Source organism: Phycodurus eques, chromosome 11 (genome assembly GCF_024500275.1).
Source record: "Phycodurus eques isolate BA_2022a chromosome 11, UOR_Pequ_1.1, whole genome shotgun sequence".
Taxonomy (NCBI): domain Eukaryota; kingdom Metazoa; phylum Chordata; class Actinopteri; order Syngnathiformes; family Syngnathidae; genus Phycodurus; species Phycodurus eques.
The window spans coordinates 13,936,526-13,953,340 of NC_084535.1; the positions used below are offsets into that span (position 1 = coordinate 13,936,526).

General features: G+C 39.9%; 1 protein-coding gene across 1 annotated transcript in view; it reads right to left on the bottom strand.

Annotated features, from left to right (window-relative positions):
* The window catches only part of dst (dystonin), a 137,705-nt gene that overhangs the window by 47,225 nt on the left and 73,665 nt on the right, over positions 1–16,815 (bottom strand). The window contains 15 exon segments of the mRNA XM_061689302.1: positions 23–231; positions 326–449; positions 1,117–1,293; positions 1,500–2,048; positions 2,894–3,160; positions 3,253–3,486; positions 3,616–3,768; positions 4,321–4,557; positions 5,912–6,055; positions 6,136–6,351; positions 6,787–6,933; positions 7,027–7,792; positions 7,794–14,683; positions 15,231–15,339; positions 15,440–15,528. Coding sequence (XP_061545286.1) covers positions 23–231; positions 326–449; positions 1,117–1,293; positions 1,500–2,048; positions 2,894–3,160; positions 3,253–3,486; positions 3,616–3,768; positions 4,321–4,557; positions 5,912–6,055; positions 6,136–6,351; positions 6,787–6,933; positions 7,027–7,792; positions 7,794–14,683; positions 15,231–15,339; positions 15,440–15,528 — 10,311 coding nt within the window.

Genomic DNA, 16,815 nt, shown 5'->3' on the forward strand with positions numbered 1-16,815 from the left:
CTGTACCATCAAAAACACATACTGTTTCTTTGCTGAGCATGTCTGTGATAGATGCAGAGTCCAGTGGAATTTGTCCATTCTCTTTCACACTGGTCTCCACTCCCTCCATCCATCCCATCATCTCATCCAGTCCGTCCTGAACACTCATAGAGCGCATCAACGTGACCTGCAGCTTCTCATTGCGATCACTCACAGACTTGGACAAGTTGTCATAGCGCTCCACAATGTCATCTAGAGCACAAGGATACATATCCAGTTATCATTAAAACTTAAATTATCTAAATGATGATGCAGTTAGCAGCTATTATAACATTTGGACTCTCACCTACTGTCTCCTGGATCTCATCTGGGTTGCTGAGCAGGTTTCCATCAGATGTGATTAAGGAATCAGCTGTTTTGCGTAGCATGTCAATAGCAGTCTGATGTCCACTCATCTGACCTTGTAAAGCCTGTAGATGACCAAATGAGGTTCCCAACGTGTGGTGAGGAGGACAGAATCAAAATATTAACAAGATGAAATGAACTAACCACAACATTAGGTAGATCACTAAAATTCATACAAACAAAAGAATCCCACACTTTTTAACTTCCATCCATCCATCCATTTTCTGAACCGCTTCTCCTTACTAGGGTCGCGGGCGTGCTGGAGCCTATCCCAGCTATCATCGGGCAGGAGGCGGGGTTCACCCTGAACTGGTTGCCAGCCAATCGCAGGGCACATAGAAACAAACAGCCATTCGCACTCACATTCACACCTACGGGCAATTTAGAGTCCCCAATTAACCTACCATGCATGTTTTTGGGATGTGGGAGGAAACTGGAGTACCTGGAGAAAACCCACGCAGGCACGGGGAGAACGTGCAAACTCCACACAGGCGGGGTCGGGGATTGAACCCCAGACCTCAGAACTGTGAGGCAGACGCTGTAACCAGTTGCTCACCGTGCCGCCCACTTTTTAACTTAATACAGAATTTCACATTCATGTTTTTACATAACTGTCCTAGCACAGGAAGACATTACAAGAGTACACAATATTTAACACTAAGTCTTTAGCCAATAATTAATGACAACCCATAAATCACACCTATAGCAAATCTTATTTTTATTGTTTCTTGCCTTGGTGTTCTCCAGCTGTATCTGCAGCATTTGCGGCTCAGCAGCAATGGCCTCAGACTGCTGTTTCCTCGCCTCCTCCTCAGAGCTCCTAAGCCACTTTAGAAGGCCCGTGCTGGAGTCATCATACTTCTTGTACTTGTCAACAACATCTTTGAGATTGTTGCCAAGCTGGTTGCACTGAAATCAAAGTAATGATGTAACAAGTAAGTAAAACAGTGGCATGATTAGCATTGTAAAAAATAGTATACTTTTGATCTTAGGCAAAATTGGGATTGTTCAGTGGACTAGCGTCTTTCTTATGGTGATTTTGCTAGGAAGACAAATGCTGCCATCAAGGGGTAAATGCACATCATTGCACCCATGATATTTTCCCAACAAAATACCTGTGAGTGAAGTGTCTTATATCGACTGGCTCCAGAGTCCAGTTTATCCTTGACAGCTGAACAGGTTGCTGAAGTATCCACTTGCAGCAGGCCATTTTTAGACATTGGGTCAGCAACTCCACATGATTTGGCCACATCCAGAACCTTCTGGCCCGAAATGGTGATGAAACGAAGGTCGCCCTTGTGAGAGATGACATCCTCTGAGAAGCTCTTCTGTCTGATGAGTTTATCATTGAGGATTTTTAGGGAACCTGCTGAAGCACTTAACTGCTCCATCTCGCTCTCGGTCTGCGCTAACCAATCCTCAAACTCTTCACAATCATTCTGAAACTTCTTCAGCTCCTCCTGGACACACTGGACCCGCTTCATCTGCTGCTCCGCTTGGGTGATGGAGGCATCGTAGCGTCCTTTCAGTTCCAGGATGTTCTTCTGCAGTTTGTCTTTTTCCTCGGGAGACAGAACATTGGCTTGCTTGTCCAGAAGAGCCTGGGCCGACTGGGTGGCCATGATCAAATCCTGTTGCTGGGAAAGAATCTCCTGATAGTGAGCCTGCATGAACAAAAAAAACAAAAACAAAAAAACAAAACCTTAGTACCATATTTACATACAGTAGGTAATACAAATGGCATTAAGAAACCATGCTGTATTCACCCAGGCCAAAGCATAAGACCTACAACTAAACATTCCAATTTGATCTGATAGCTATGGATGCAAAAATCTATGAATTTATAGTCCTACTGTATGTTGGATTTTACAAGAATAATCATAGTTAAACAGATTTTTTTGCAAGGTGTCAGGTTAGTCTGTATAATTAGTATTAAAAAATAACTGCAGAATAATTAAAATAATCTAGATTTAATACAAGTTCAGTTAAAAAAATATTGTTTTACAGCAGATCTATTGAGGCTACACTAATACATTTGAACAGACACTATATATGGTCATGTATGTCGTGATCATAATACTGTGATGAATACACTTGATTAATCATGATCAAATTTAACAAGCATGTGAATAAATCAACTACAAAATGTACAGCGACAGGGTTCATAGGTACTGTATTACCCCAAATTACAATTTAATTATCATAAACTGACATAACATTCCAAACTTCATCAGTTAGGAAGTTGCTTTGAATATTGCCATAATTACTCATCTAAATTTCCAGTAGAAATTTAAAATTGTGATTAATTGTATGTGGATAACATCATTTGAGAAATGCTTCATTTGAGAATTTATCATGAGGCAAAAGTAGTATCATCATCTGCTAAACATGGTTGGAATGCTGGTGAAGTTAAAATCTTCTCCACTGGACTTTCATTCAATTGGATACGAATATTCAGATATGCCTTATGCTCTGGCAGAGTCCATCCAGCGCAGTAACCCAAACGTACCTTGACTCTTTCATACTGCTTGTCGATGCAGGCGTCGCTCTGCCCATCAAAATCACTTTCACTTCGCCGCAAAGTGTTTCCATTAGCGTCGTCCTTCTCTCCTTTCCGTAACTTGTCTAATGTTTCCTCTGGTAGGTTTCCATTCTCTTTTCTTATGAGGTCTGTTTCATCAATACTTCTTTCATTTTTATCCCCAATGTTGGAGATCCACTCAAGAAGACCTTCTATTTTGTTCTTGCTTTCCTCAAGACGCTCGACAGCTGCAGCCTGAACAGACATTGACAAATTGCCATCAAAAACATTTTGCACTAAGTTCTAGAGCATTACAGATGTATCAAGGTGATTGAACTTCTGCTGACCTTCTCACTCTCCTGTTTTATAGCAGTGGTAACAACCTTCTCTAAATCCTTTCTAGACTCCTCAGCTTGCTTTTGGATAAGCTTGGCCTTGCTTTTCGCTTCTTCCAACTTGGTCTCAATATCAGCAATTTGGTTCACCGTCAGCTTGCCCTGATTTTCCTCCAGAAACCTTTTAGTTCCGGTGATTACCTCATTCAAAGCGCTGGCGTTTGTCAAGACGTGTTTTTGCAAGGCCTTGAGATCAGACCGGTGGAAAACGAGAAAGTGTCAGGACATTGAGCTCATTTGACCTTGACTGATAACAATGTAATGCATTACCTACTGTGAATGCCAAGTACAGTCAAGACGTTTGTCATACAGTACCTGATGCTCCTGCTGGTACTGCTGCAGGTCTGTGATGCACTCTGCATTGTCGGCCTGTTGTTGGTGACCAATCAGACGGTTCTCAGTCAAAGTGAGACAATCGCACACTTCTTTTAACTTGTCCGCAATCTCTTGGTGCCTTTCCAATATGGACTATAGACAACAACAACAAAAAAAGTCAATCTGATTTTTAGAAATACTTGCTTAGATAGACAGAGTTTAGGGGAAAACATGGAAAAGGCATCTCCTTTGACATAAGATCTGGTATGCTGTAAACATGCTGGCCAGTCATTGCATTGGTCTTGAGAAGAAAATAAGTGTAGCGAGACATTAGAACCAATAAATGCATTGGATCACACTGGAAAGAGTTCCAACAGTGCATTGTTTCCAATGTTAATTGCACAAGGGTCTCTGGAGGCCTGTAGAACATAATGAGTATAGAGGTTAGTGTAAAGCACCAATCAAGCACTAGACTAGAGGATGCATTCACACACTGAAGAATAATACACCAATCAAAACAAATTTTACTGGACCTTAGAATTCCATATTCATTGGTATATTGACAACTACATTCACAAATGGACAAATGCAAAATAAGAGTACTTTTGTGGCTTCATTATAGTGCCTATTACCAACTATAATTTTAGTCCATGCCAACACATGTTTTATCATCTGTGATATTGTGCTGCATATCTACAACCAGACCTTCTCCTGGTCTTCCCTCTCCTTGGTGTCCAGTAGGACATCTAAGGTGCACCTCAGGGTGACAAGTTTGTCCGTCTGGTCCCTGAAGATTCTCTGAGTGCTGCTGAGGCGCTTGAGGAGGCAACTGCTCTGAGCGGGACTCAACAAGTGAGCATGCTCAGATATAAAACTCTGGACAGCAAATGTGACATCCTCTAGTTTTAGCTTGGCCTCCTGATTCAGATGACTCTCTGTGTCCTGGAACGATGAAAAAAGGAGTAAGTGTGTGTTTTTAACCTCTGCATTGAAATGGTTGCTTCTACCAAGGAAGTTTTGTGTGAAGCTTCCTGATTAATTTAGCAAGCTGGATTTCTGCATGTTTTTTGTGATGGAAATTATTCTTATTACATTATTTTAGTACTTTTTAAAAAAAAATTATGTTTATAATGTAATTATCTAATAAAAACATAATACTGTCAAAATGTATCTGACAGACACGTAATACGACAGAATATGGCTACAGTGTTCAAAAGATCAACCTGGACATATTTTGCGATGGGTAGGTATCATTCTAAGGGTGTTTTCATTACAGTGCCGTGAAAAAGTATTGGCCCCCTTCTCAAATTTTTATATTTTTGTATAGGTTCCCCACTTTAATGTTTAAAATCATGGCAAACCCGTCTGAACACACTATATACGAGCCTTCATATGTTGGCGGATAAATGCTGTATTTGGCACCCGATTCAGTGCGGCCACGGCCGCTATTCATTGCAGGCATTCATCAGAATGCTTTAGTTAAAACTCACTACGATCACACTGTCATGATATGGAATTTACTTTGTTTTGTAATATAAGAATAGATTAAAAAAACTAATAATTATTATGTTCATATAATCAGCCTGAGCTAAGAGGAATGCAAAGTTATCAATGTTCTTTCACTGTTGTTCCTGTCATACAGTGTTGCGTGTTTTTTTTTTTGCACATTAAGGACAAAAGTCCTGTTTTTGTTTTAATTCCTCATTTTAAAAAAATACCATTCAAGCAACAAATATTTCCTCATGTTTTTGAGATTGTAGTGTGAAAGCTGCTGCTAGCTACGAGTGTGGACTGAATGGTTGGGAACAATGGGAAAATGAAATGCCAGTATTTTAAGGGGACTAGCCCGCCAGCAAAATTTTAAGAAAAAAGAGAAAATAACCATGAACTAGTTAATTTTTGTAACAGTGAATTGAACTTTGAAGTAGTTCACGTAGAAAATGAACTTTCCCAACACTGTTGGCCAGTGCACCAATATGCCACTGCCGGTCCCAAGTCTGGATAAAAAATGGCTCGGTTGTGTCAAGCAGGGCATTCAGCGTAAAAACTGTGCCAAACAAATCAGGCCAGTGACTCACTGTGACAAACCATGATGGGACAAGCCGAAAGTCGCACCAACATGTAGTTTAGAAATGACAAATTCTTTTGAAGGAAATAATATTGCTGTAAAATCCGATCTAATTGAAAACAAGTTTGCTGTGTGCATGCAATCTGTAATTTAAATTATGGTCATTAAAACTGCTTTCAGCTATTTAAATGCTAGTTTATATCCTAGATCATTTACTAATTAAAATACCTTGGTTTTTAGTATGCAGCTTTTCAGTGCTTCCACATCACATGTGTTGAAATCCGCATCTGCCATATTTAACTCATTTTGAATGAGGCCCGCTAACACATCAAGATCAGCAAGATGTTTTTGGTATGTTGATTCCAAATATGCCTGAAATCATAACAACATTTAATAACACTGATGTAACATTGAGGTTCTTGTGTTGTATTTGCTTCTGTTTGAAAACTCACCTTCCTAGTTTCCATTGCCCGAAATAATGACTGAGTCCTTTCTGCATACACTTGGCAAATTGTACTAAAATTGTGCTCTAATTCCACATATGTTGAAGACAGATCTTTACGGATTTGTGTGGGAATGTTATTATCAGAAGCATTTAAGAGCAGTTTGGCTTTTTCCATATCTTCAGTCAGCACATCAGCCAGTAAGGAGATTTGGGACTCCCATGACTGGATAAAACCAGATTTACAAGTTTAATACAGTAAAATATATATTTACTTACAAACTACACTAATTAAGTACACCTGCACTATCCAATCAGACCTGATACGAAAGTACAACAAACAACACCTTTACAAACAGTTGCTCTTATAATGTAATCTACTGTAAGGCTAGCATTATATAAATAAATGGTGAATAGGCTTTCATTTGTATGGCACTTTTCTACCTTCAAGATACTCAAAGCTCTTTAGTACTGTCCCCTCATTCAACTACTGCTAACAGATTCAGGGTCAACTGGGGGTTCAGTATCTTGCTCTTGTCAATCAGAACGGACCAGTATCATTTGCAAGGTAATAATTGTTGATTTAGTTCTTGTATTTGGATCTGACTGTGCAGGTGTACCTAATGTGGTTTGACTGTTGTCATTTAATTCACTTTCTAACCTGGATTTCATCTATTTGCATCGCTAAGTCCTCCATATTGGTGCCAGTTGGTTCCACAATTAAAAGGTCCTTTCTGACATCATCTAAAACATCAGCATGATCTTGAAGTCTACCAACACACTCTAGGTAATCCTGGGTAGAGAAGAGCTAAAGGAAAACGGCAAAAACATATATAAGATGTTTCAAAGACAAACAGAGAGAAATCGGGTGTCATTTTCACTAAAAATGGGGATGGTTTACCGGATTCTTGGTCTTCTCCACATTGTCGGCAGAGAGTTTAGGAGACAGTTCCGTCAGAAATTCATCCTCTGAGGTCTCCTCCTTGATGCATTCCAGGGTGTGCGTGTCACTCCCTAGAGAACTTTGAAGGCTTGCCATCACTTCCTGTAGCATTGAGAGGTTTTGGCCTGAAGAAACACTTTTAAGTATTTGTAGAAACCGCACCTGGATAGTTGGTGCATCAGACTGCGCTTCATCGTTTACGATTGGAGAATCTGAGTTCTGTTCATCTTTTGCAGGCTGTGTGTTGTCTTCACAGTCAGACTCCTCTCCATCTTTTCCAGTTGGAAAGTTCTCATCTTTTAAAAGAGGGGCATCAGATGATGCTTCATCTTTTAAAGGTAAGACATCAGAGTCTTCTGCATCTCCTCTAGTTGGTGTAATCAACTCCACTTCATCATGTATTAGAGAGGCATCAAACCCCCGTTGATATTTTTCAGGTGGTGCATAAGAGTCATCACCTTTTCCAAGTGGTGCATCAGAGGTTTTATCATCTCTTCTAGACAGGGTATTCGAGGTATTAGACCACTGTTTGGAACCCTTGCCATCTTTTGTATGATGTGTATGAGAGTCTTCTTCATCTCTTCTTGTTAAAATATGGAACTCTTCTTCAATGTTTCCAGTCGGGTTATGAAAGGTTTTATCTCTTTCAGAGTGTCGTTCATTTCTCCTAGCTGGGGTACTGGACTCTCCTTCAATGCTTCTGGGTGGCATATCAGACCCTTTTTCATCTTTTAAAAGTGAGACTGTCTGACCCCTTTTCATCTATTCCACTTGGGGCATAAGACTCCTCTTCGTCTTTTCTAGTTTGAAAATCAAAGCCTTTTCTAGTTGTGGTATGAGACCAGTCTTCATTTCTTACAGTTGAGATATTAGAGTCTTGAACTTTTTCAGTTGTGTCACGAGACACCACTTCATCTTTTTGAAGTGAGGGATTAGACCTCTTTTCATATTTTACTGGAAGAAGGTGAAACTCCTCATTTTCTCTGGTTGGAGTAGAATAATTCCCCTGATGATTTTCAGGTGGAGTATCAGAGCCATCATCTTTTTTAGAGTCTTGTTCATTAATTCTAGTCACGGTAGTGGACTCCTCTTTAATGCTTCCAGCTAGCATTTGAGACAACTCTTCATCTTTTAAAAGTGAGAAATGTGTCCTCTTTTCATCTATTCCACTTAGGGCATCAAACCCCTCTTCATCTTCTCCAGTCAGAATAGAACAACTCCCTTTATCATTGCCAAGTGGCGTATCAGAGCCATCATCTTTTTCAGAGTCTTGTTCATTCATTCTAACTGGGGTACTGGACTCCTCTTTAATGCTTTCAGTGAGCATATCAGACAACTCTTCATCTTTTAAAAGTGAGACATCTGACCTCTTTTCATCTATTCCAGTTAGGGCACCAGCCTCCTTTTCATCTTTTGTAGTTTGAGCATCGCAGTCTTTTCTAGACTGGTTATGAGAGCAGTATTTATTGCCTACAGTTGGGGTATCACACTCTTGAACTCTTTGAGTTGTGTCAGGATACTCCAATTCATCTTTTAGAAGTGAGCCATCAGACCCCTTTTCATATTTTACGGGTGTCCTCCCTATAAACACAACCTCCTCGTTGTCTTCTCTGGTTGGAGTAAAATAATTCTCTTGAACTTTTCCAGGTGGGGTATCAGAGCCTTCGTCATTTTTGTCAGAGTCTTGTTCTTTTCTTCTAGTCGAGGTGCTGGACTCTTTTTCAATGCTTGCAGCTGGCATTTCAGATTCTTTTAAAAGTGACACTTCAGAACCATTTTTATCTAATCCAGTTGGGGCATCATCAGACTCTTTATCTTTTCTAGGTTGAGCATCAGAGTCTTCGTTATATTTTACAAATAGTGGATGAGGCCACTCTTTGTCTTTGTTAGTTTGGGTATCACACTCTTGAACATTTCTAGTTGTGTCGTGATACTCTGCTTCATCTTTTAGAAGAGAGGCATTCGAACCCGTTCCATATTTTACAGGTAGGAAATTGTACTCCTCTTTTCTGGGTAGAGCAAAATAGGTCTCTTGATCTTTTCCATGTGGGCTATGAAACCCTTTTTCATCAGAATCCTCGTCATGTGTTCTGGCTTGAGCTACAGAATCCTCTTTATCTTTTGAAGGCGGTACATTAAAGTATTTTTCTCTTTTAGTTGGTGTATGGGACTCCATGTAAATGTTTTCAGTCACAGTATGAGACCCCTCTTCATCATTTCTAGTTGTACTTTGAGACCAGTCTTCATCTTTTACAGGTGGGCCTTTTGGTGTTGATATAGGTTGCGCATCAGACCCCTCTTCATCTATTCCTTTTGGAGCAACAAAGTTGTCTTTTTGTTTACCAGATTGTGCAGCACAGTCTTTTTTGTCTCTTCTAGTTGAGGGATGAGACACCTCTTCCCCTTCAACTTTTAAAGTTAAGTCATTAAACCCCCATTCATCTTTTAAGAGTGAGGCATCTGACACCTTTTCATATTTTGTGGTTGGCGCATCATCGTTTTCTTTATTTTTTACAGGTGCAGCATCAGAATCTTTTTCACCTCTGCTAGTTGGTGTTTTAGACTCTTCTTCAATGTTTCCAGTTGAGGTATCAGACTCCTCATCATTTTTCATTGGTGAGGCATCAGACTGCTTTTCATTTTTTGCTGAAAAGGCATCAGAGTCGTTTCCAACTCTTTTACTTGGGGTATCTGACCTCTCTTTAATGTTTCCAGTTGGGGCATTTGAATCCTCTTCTTTACCAGTTTGTGTGTGAGAGTCCTCTTTGTCTTTTCTACGTGGATCATGAGAGTTGTTTTCAGCTCTTCTTGTTGGATCTTTTGACCCATCTTCATCTTTCATTTGTGAGGCGTCAGACCCTTGTTTGTCTTTTCTTTGCAGGTTATTGAAGTCTTCTTCAGCTCTTATATTTGGGATACTGAACTTGTCTTCATCTTTTCCACTTCCACTTGTTCCATTTGACTCTACTTCTCTTCCAGTTTGTGCATCATGCTCATCACTCACGGCATCTTTCCCTGTTAGAGAAGAAGGCTGCATTTCATGAGCTTTTCCCTCTTGGTGTCCTGTTTCAGGTTTATCCACACTTTGTGCATCTTTGCAAACTAAATTGATGAGCTCTAGCTTCACTTTTCTAGCTAAGCCATCAGATCTCTCTTTATCTTTTACCGGTGGAGCATCATAATCTTTTTCATCTCTTTTACTTGGTATATCAGACTGCTCTTCAACCTTTCCAGCTGGGTTATGAGACCCCTGTTCATATTTTTTAGTTTGAGCATCAGTGTCCTCTTCATCTTCTACTATTAGAGCATCAGTGTCCTCTTTACCTTCTACTGTTGGAGCATCAGTGTCCTCTTCACCTTCTACTGTTGGACCATCAGTGTCCTCTTCACCTTCTACTGTTGGAGCATCAGTGTCCTGTTTTATAGGTGGGGCACAAGACCACTCATTATCATCTCCAGTTGGAGCACTAGAGTACTCTTGATCTTGTTCATTTGGAGAAAATGAGTTCTCTTCATCTTTTAGAAGTGGGACATCATACCACTCTTCATCTCTTGTTGTTGGGTTGTCAGACTCCATTTCAACATTTCCAAATGGAGCATAAACATTCTCTTCATCTCTGCTTGAGCTATAAGACCCTTGAACATTTCCAGTTAGGGCATCAGACCACTTTTCATCTCCTACAGGTGGAGCACTGGACTCCTCAACTTTTCCACTTGCAACATTAGTTCCCTCTTCATCATCTCCAGTTGGAGCACAGGAGTATTCGTCTTCTGGGCCATACGGAGAAAAAGTGTTCTCTTCATCTTTTATAGGTGGTACATCATACCACTCTCTCACTCCCTCATCTCTTCTAGTTAGATTGTCAGAGTCCACCTCAACGTATCTCATTGGAGCATAAAAATTATCTTCGTCTCTACATTGGATATAAAACTCCTCTTGAATATTTCCAGTTAGGGCATCAGATAACTTTTCATCTTTTTTTATTGGAGCATCAAATTTCTCCTCACTGTTTGTAGCTGAAGTATCAGTCCTCATTTCATCTTTTCTGATTGAGACATCACACTTATCTTTATTTCTTCCAGTGGTGGCAATGGACTCCTCTACCTCTTTTTTAGTTGGGGAATCATCAGACTTATCTTCATCACTTCCAATTATGGGAAATGGCTCCTCTATCTCTTTTCTGGGTAGGGCATCAAACTCCTCTTCATCTTTTGGGGTAAGAGTACCATGCTGTTTTTGATGGACTTCTCTATCACCTGTTACATTTCTTTTCATACTGGGTGCATCTTTCCCCACTAAACTGATTAGCCCAGACTCCACATGCACACAAGCAGCATCACACTCAAAAGATACACAGTTGTCCACTGATATTGAAGTCTGACTTGTTGTATCGGCAGCACTTTCACTGTCACTCCCATAAAAGGGTTTATTCATCACTTCCTCATGGTGTTTGACATGTGGCTTTAAAGAGTTTGAACTCTGTAATAGAGTAGTGCTGAGTGACAGGAAATCAGTAAATGCTTGAATATTTTCATCTAAATCCATCCCATTTTGATCTGGAAGTGTATTGCCTTTCTGTTCCACTCTGACATCAGAATTGTGGGTGGAGTCTGGTAAAGTTGTTAGGCTTGAAAACGATCCAACCGTATTTACATTCTGTTCATATGTTTCTCTTACCAGCGCCTTTCTTGATGCATGATAGTTCTCTGAATCATTTGTTTCTTTTAGTTGTCTTTGTTCTGGTTGTACTGGACTGTACCTCAAATCAGTCAGTGTTTGTTCCAGATGAACCTTTACAGATGCTGGAGAGCAATATTCAAGAACATCTATACCACAACTTTCATTATTGTAATGATTTGTTGGGGTAAATTTATCAGACACAAGAGACGTAAGAGATGATGAGTTCAACTGTTGCAAAATTCTTTCACAAAGCAGATTATGTGGAGTGTTGCTGGGTTCAGGTTCGAGAGCATAACCAGTCTTTGAAGAAAGAAAAACTTGCTGGAGTCTGTTGCCATCTTCATTTTTGACAGAGTTACCTCGTGCATCTGAACCCTTGACTGCATCTCCAGGTGATGAGGAACCTACTTCATCCAGTACAGCCTCAACAAAAGGGGCAACCCGAAGTGATGATTTGTCCAATTCACATTGTGTCACAATTCCAGCTTCGTAGAAATCATCATCACTGAACATTGAGTTTACTTTGTGACATTGATTGGCACCAGTGGAAGACTGAATGTGAGTTTCTAGTGCAATACTGCTGTAAGGAATGAGCAGACTTGATTGGCCAGATGGAGCAGCAGTTTCACTGTATTCATCCTGCTTATCAGCCAGCAGGATATTGACTGCATTAAGTGAGTTGGTGACATCAGCCAGTGAAGCAGATTTTTCCAAGCGAAGGTGACACTCTGGAGCAAACTCCTCCCTAAAGGAGGATGACATCATCAGAGGCTCATGACCACAAGGTATTGAAGTGGAATGGTGATGTTTATCACTTATCTCTGCTACATTTCCTCCTGCCTCATTATCTACTACTAAAACTCTATTTTCATTGTCTATCAGCAAAGCAGTCTTCTTCTTGGATGAATCTTGTGTTTCTTGGCCTTCATTCACATTAATACAACCAAGTTTTCCATCAACAGGGTCGGGCTGGCTGAACCTTCCCTCAAAGTAAATGTCTAAATCAAAGACCTTATGGGAGGATATGGATGGACTAGCTTCCTCATCTTCAATTTTGTTAACAAACATCTTCAAAACTGTCTCCTCAATTGTCCCCTGCAGGTCACAGACAGGTGGTTCATCCAAAATGCCTTTTTCTTCAAACTGTGCTCCCAACTGAATAGCGTCATTGTGATGTCTTGCTCCCTTAAACACATTCTCATCTGAAGTCTTATTGATCATTCTTGATGCATTACACAATGACTCAGCAATTATTTGTGCTGGAAGTTGATGGTTGCTTTCGTCTGAACACCTTGCTGGTGAGTTAGAATTATGTTGGTTTACAAAAGCGGGCGCCAGAGGACTCGCTTGGGTAGTAGGAATATTGTAAGCATCATTAGGATCATCTCTATCCTCTATATATAAACTATCCTCAAATGTTTTGCAGTCTGTGTTTGTTTGAGACAGCATAACATATGTGCTATCATCCATATAATCAAATTTTAGATCATCATTTGCATGTGTGTTATCAAGTACCCCATCAAGTGAGGGAACAAAATGATGAGGATTAATTTTGTAATTTGTGTTTATCACCATCTCTTCTGCTTTCTCACTTATGAATGGCACCTCTAAGTCCACCCTCTCTGAAAGATCACCAGCATTGACAACCCAAGGCACCATGTTGTGTTGGGTGGTATCAAAAAATAATGAATCTTCAAGAAAAAAATGTATCATTTTAGTTAACTGCTTGTCAAGTATTAAAACCCTGTGTTGATACTTTGACTCGATGTAACTGTTGATCATTAGGTAAGATATAAAGAGCTGCTTTGTTTCTGAAAGAGTAAAAACATCTCCAGCATGGCTACACCCATCTACTCTGAGTTTTCTACACATGAGCCAAGAAGAAAACCTTTCATTAAGGCGATCAACATCGAGACACTCATCAGGGATTTCGATGGATTTTAAAATCTCTGCCGTGTAAACGTTAATGTAACCGTTTTGTACGGCAGAACTGATATCCACGACCTCAGAATTTTCTGTAATGTAGAAAGCTGCTATTTTCCCTCGATTGCTGAGCAGCCTGCTGTCAAACACATCAGTGATGCCATTCTCATTGTACTCTGATGATGCGGCACTAAATTGTGATTCATTCGAACGAGGTAACACAAGGCCTATGAACTGATGGCTGCTCCCAAGCATGATGAGTGTACTACGAAAGCTCATTAAATCACATTGAACCTCAGCATCAACCTTTAGTCCATCACCATTGTGTAAGTTCACAGTTGAAGAAGTAAGTACTTGTGTTGCACTTGAATTATGCTCTTCTGTTGGGTCAGCAACATTCCCCTCAGTGGGATACAGCGTTGATATTCTGTCCAGATCACAGACAGACGTCAAGGTGTGAACAGCCCTCTCTGGTGTCAGCAATTTATTTTCAATTATGCACTTTAATATCAGTCTATTAGCTTCCATTGCTTCTAAATGTGACTCATTTGCAGTAGAATGGTCAGCCATCATTTTCTGGCTGGTGTTTTGCCTCTGAAGAACGTTAAGGTAGACTGAAGCGGGAATTAGCCCTTCCTGAAACGCCATCTCAAGGCTCACTCTATTACCTGAGTAAGCCACATTCAGTCCATTAATGACTTGCTTGACCTCTATCATCTTCAAGACAAGGTCTTCCAACATGGATGCTTTCTTCATTGCTGTTGCGACGTCACAGATGGACACCGAGGTCACATGTGAATCCTCTATGCACTTGTTCTCCATATTTAATTCCTGCAAATGATTCCCAGTTGTAGATTTGTCAGAAGCATCTTGTTTGACAACATCATTCCAGTAGAGATGGGGTTGAGACTGAGCCAGGTCAGAGGTCGGAAGGAGGCCTATTATGTCATGACTGAGGCAGTCTATTGCCTGGGTCCAAATACAGTCAATGCTGCGGGTGGATTTCACATCCTATGAAAAAGGAGAATACCAGTTATCATTGAACTGATTATTATGACACTATGTATTCAAAATCAAGGCAAATGTGTATACTCACCAGTAGACCAACATGTTAAAGATCACGTGCACAACTTCAACACTGTACCAGCGTTGCATCAAGAAAGTGTCAGGCTGTCAGCATATAGTGAAACCAATCATGCTTCAACTTGTTGCAAAAGGTGTTTGTTAGTCACGTAAGACAGTGGACAGTTTGATGCATCAACCCTGTTAGCCAGTTGAATATCAGCATATTGACTGAAAAACTGGCATGGATTAGCATGTTTACAGCATACTCAAATGTCTGGTTGCAAATATTATAATGCAGCTTTTTCAAATGTAAACACTCTTGAATTATCTAATGCAATAATTAGACAGATATAAGTATGAACGGCAACCAACAGTTACAAAGAAGAAGGAAAAGGGTTTGTCATGCAATGCACCATCGAATGGCACTCCTGTTGAGGCCATTACGACATACAAAAGTAACCCATTCAACAGAAGAAAAAGCCCAACTTTCCACCTCATTTGCAGGTGTGCGATGATCAGAACAATGCTGGGATAGTTCACTGTAAGCCTGGCTGAGGTCCTTCAACTGTTCCTGGGCTTTTTCACTCTCCTCTTCTGTCATCCTGAAAGTAAAAAAAAAATGAGATTCCAAATTTACAGTACATATTGCATGTACAGTATACTGTGTTGTACGTGTGTCAATTATGTAACTGCCTGACTTACTTTTCACAGTGTTTGTTCAGCATCATTTCTGTTGCCCTAAGCGCTTCTGCAATCTGCTCTTTCTTTGTAACCATTTCCTCCACTGAGATCTACAGTGCCAAACAGTCACTTGTCAATAGTTTTATCAATACAGTACAAACTGAAATCATTAAAGTATTCTAGACATTTTTATTTGGTTAAATACCCTCATGGGCCACAACATTAGGTGCACCTGCATAATCTAATGAGATCAAACACTAGCACTAAATGCCGTTACAAGGAAAACAATTCTCAGTTTAGTCCTGTGAGGTATTCATTTAATATTTATTACTGTGGCTGTACAGCACTGGCGTATAACTACTTCACACTGAGTCTTAATATTTTGCCCCTCTCATGTAGCTAAATATAATACATAATTACTAGTCTGAATGTAGTGTTAATTTAATACCTCACTGAGAGTGTCAATCAAAAGAGAGCAGTTATTGTACAAGACACGATCTATAATGGATGTTGTTTTAGATCCCAATATATTGTGCACTTAATATTTTAGCCAGTCAGTCCATATCCATCATCTATTGTAGTAATGAGGAGAATAATAGCATTGCACAAAATAATGCAGTAAAACACATGAATGCTGCACAGCCCTTGAAATATTAAAAGTGTAATTTACTTTAGTTATTTATGAGACTATGATGTGGGGTATTTAACTATTAAAGGATAATATGAACAAATATGCCTGTGATTCTCTGTACCATTAATCCTCACTGGGGTCACGGGTGTGCTGGAGCCTGTCCAAGCTGACTTTAGGTGAGAGGCGGGGTACACCCTGAAGTTGTCACCAGCCAATCGTCACAGATAGACAAACAACGATTCGCACTCACGTTCACACCTACGGATAATTTAGTCTTCAATAAACCTACTATGCATGTTTTTGGAATGCGGGAGTATCCTGAGAAAACCCATGTAGGCATGGGGAGGACTTGCAAACGCCACACAGGAAGGTCAGAACCTGGATTTGAACTAAAAAAACTGTACTGTGAGGCTGATGTGCTAACCAGTCGTCCATCGTGTCGCCCGTTCAAATATTAATAGGGAAAGAATATCTGCTCACATGTCTGCCTACTCCAATATGCAGTATGAGTTGCCAAATATTTTTTTACGGAATGCAAATGGTGACAATGATTTGCCACAAACTGTAATGTTGTGTTCCAACATAACTAATATTGTGAATAAAATTATGCATTAACTATAGAACTGCATTGCAATATGTAAAGCATGAAAACACTGGCATTAACTGGTTATTGATATTTCTGAGTGTAAGATTGAAATACTGAATTGTTTGATATTGAAGAGGGGCTTTCATGTCTCAAATTCATTTCAAGTTAGTTTGGTCTGAA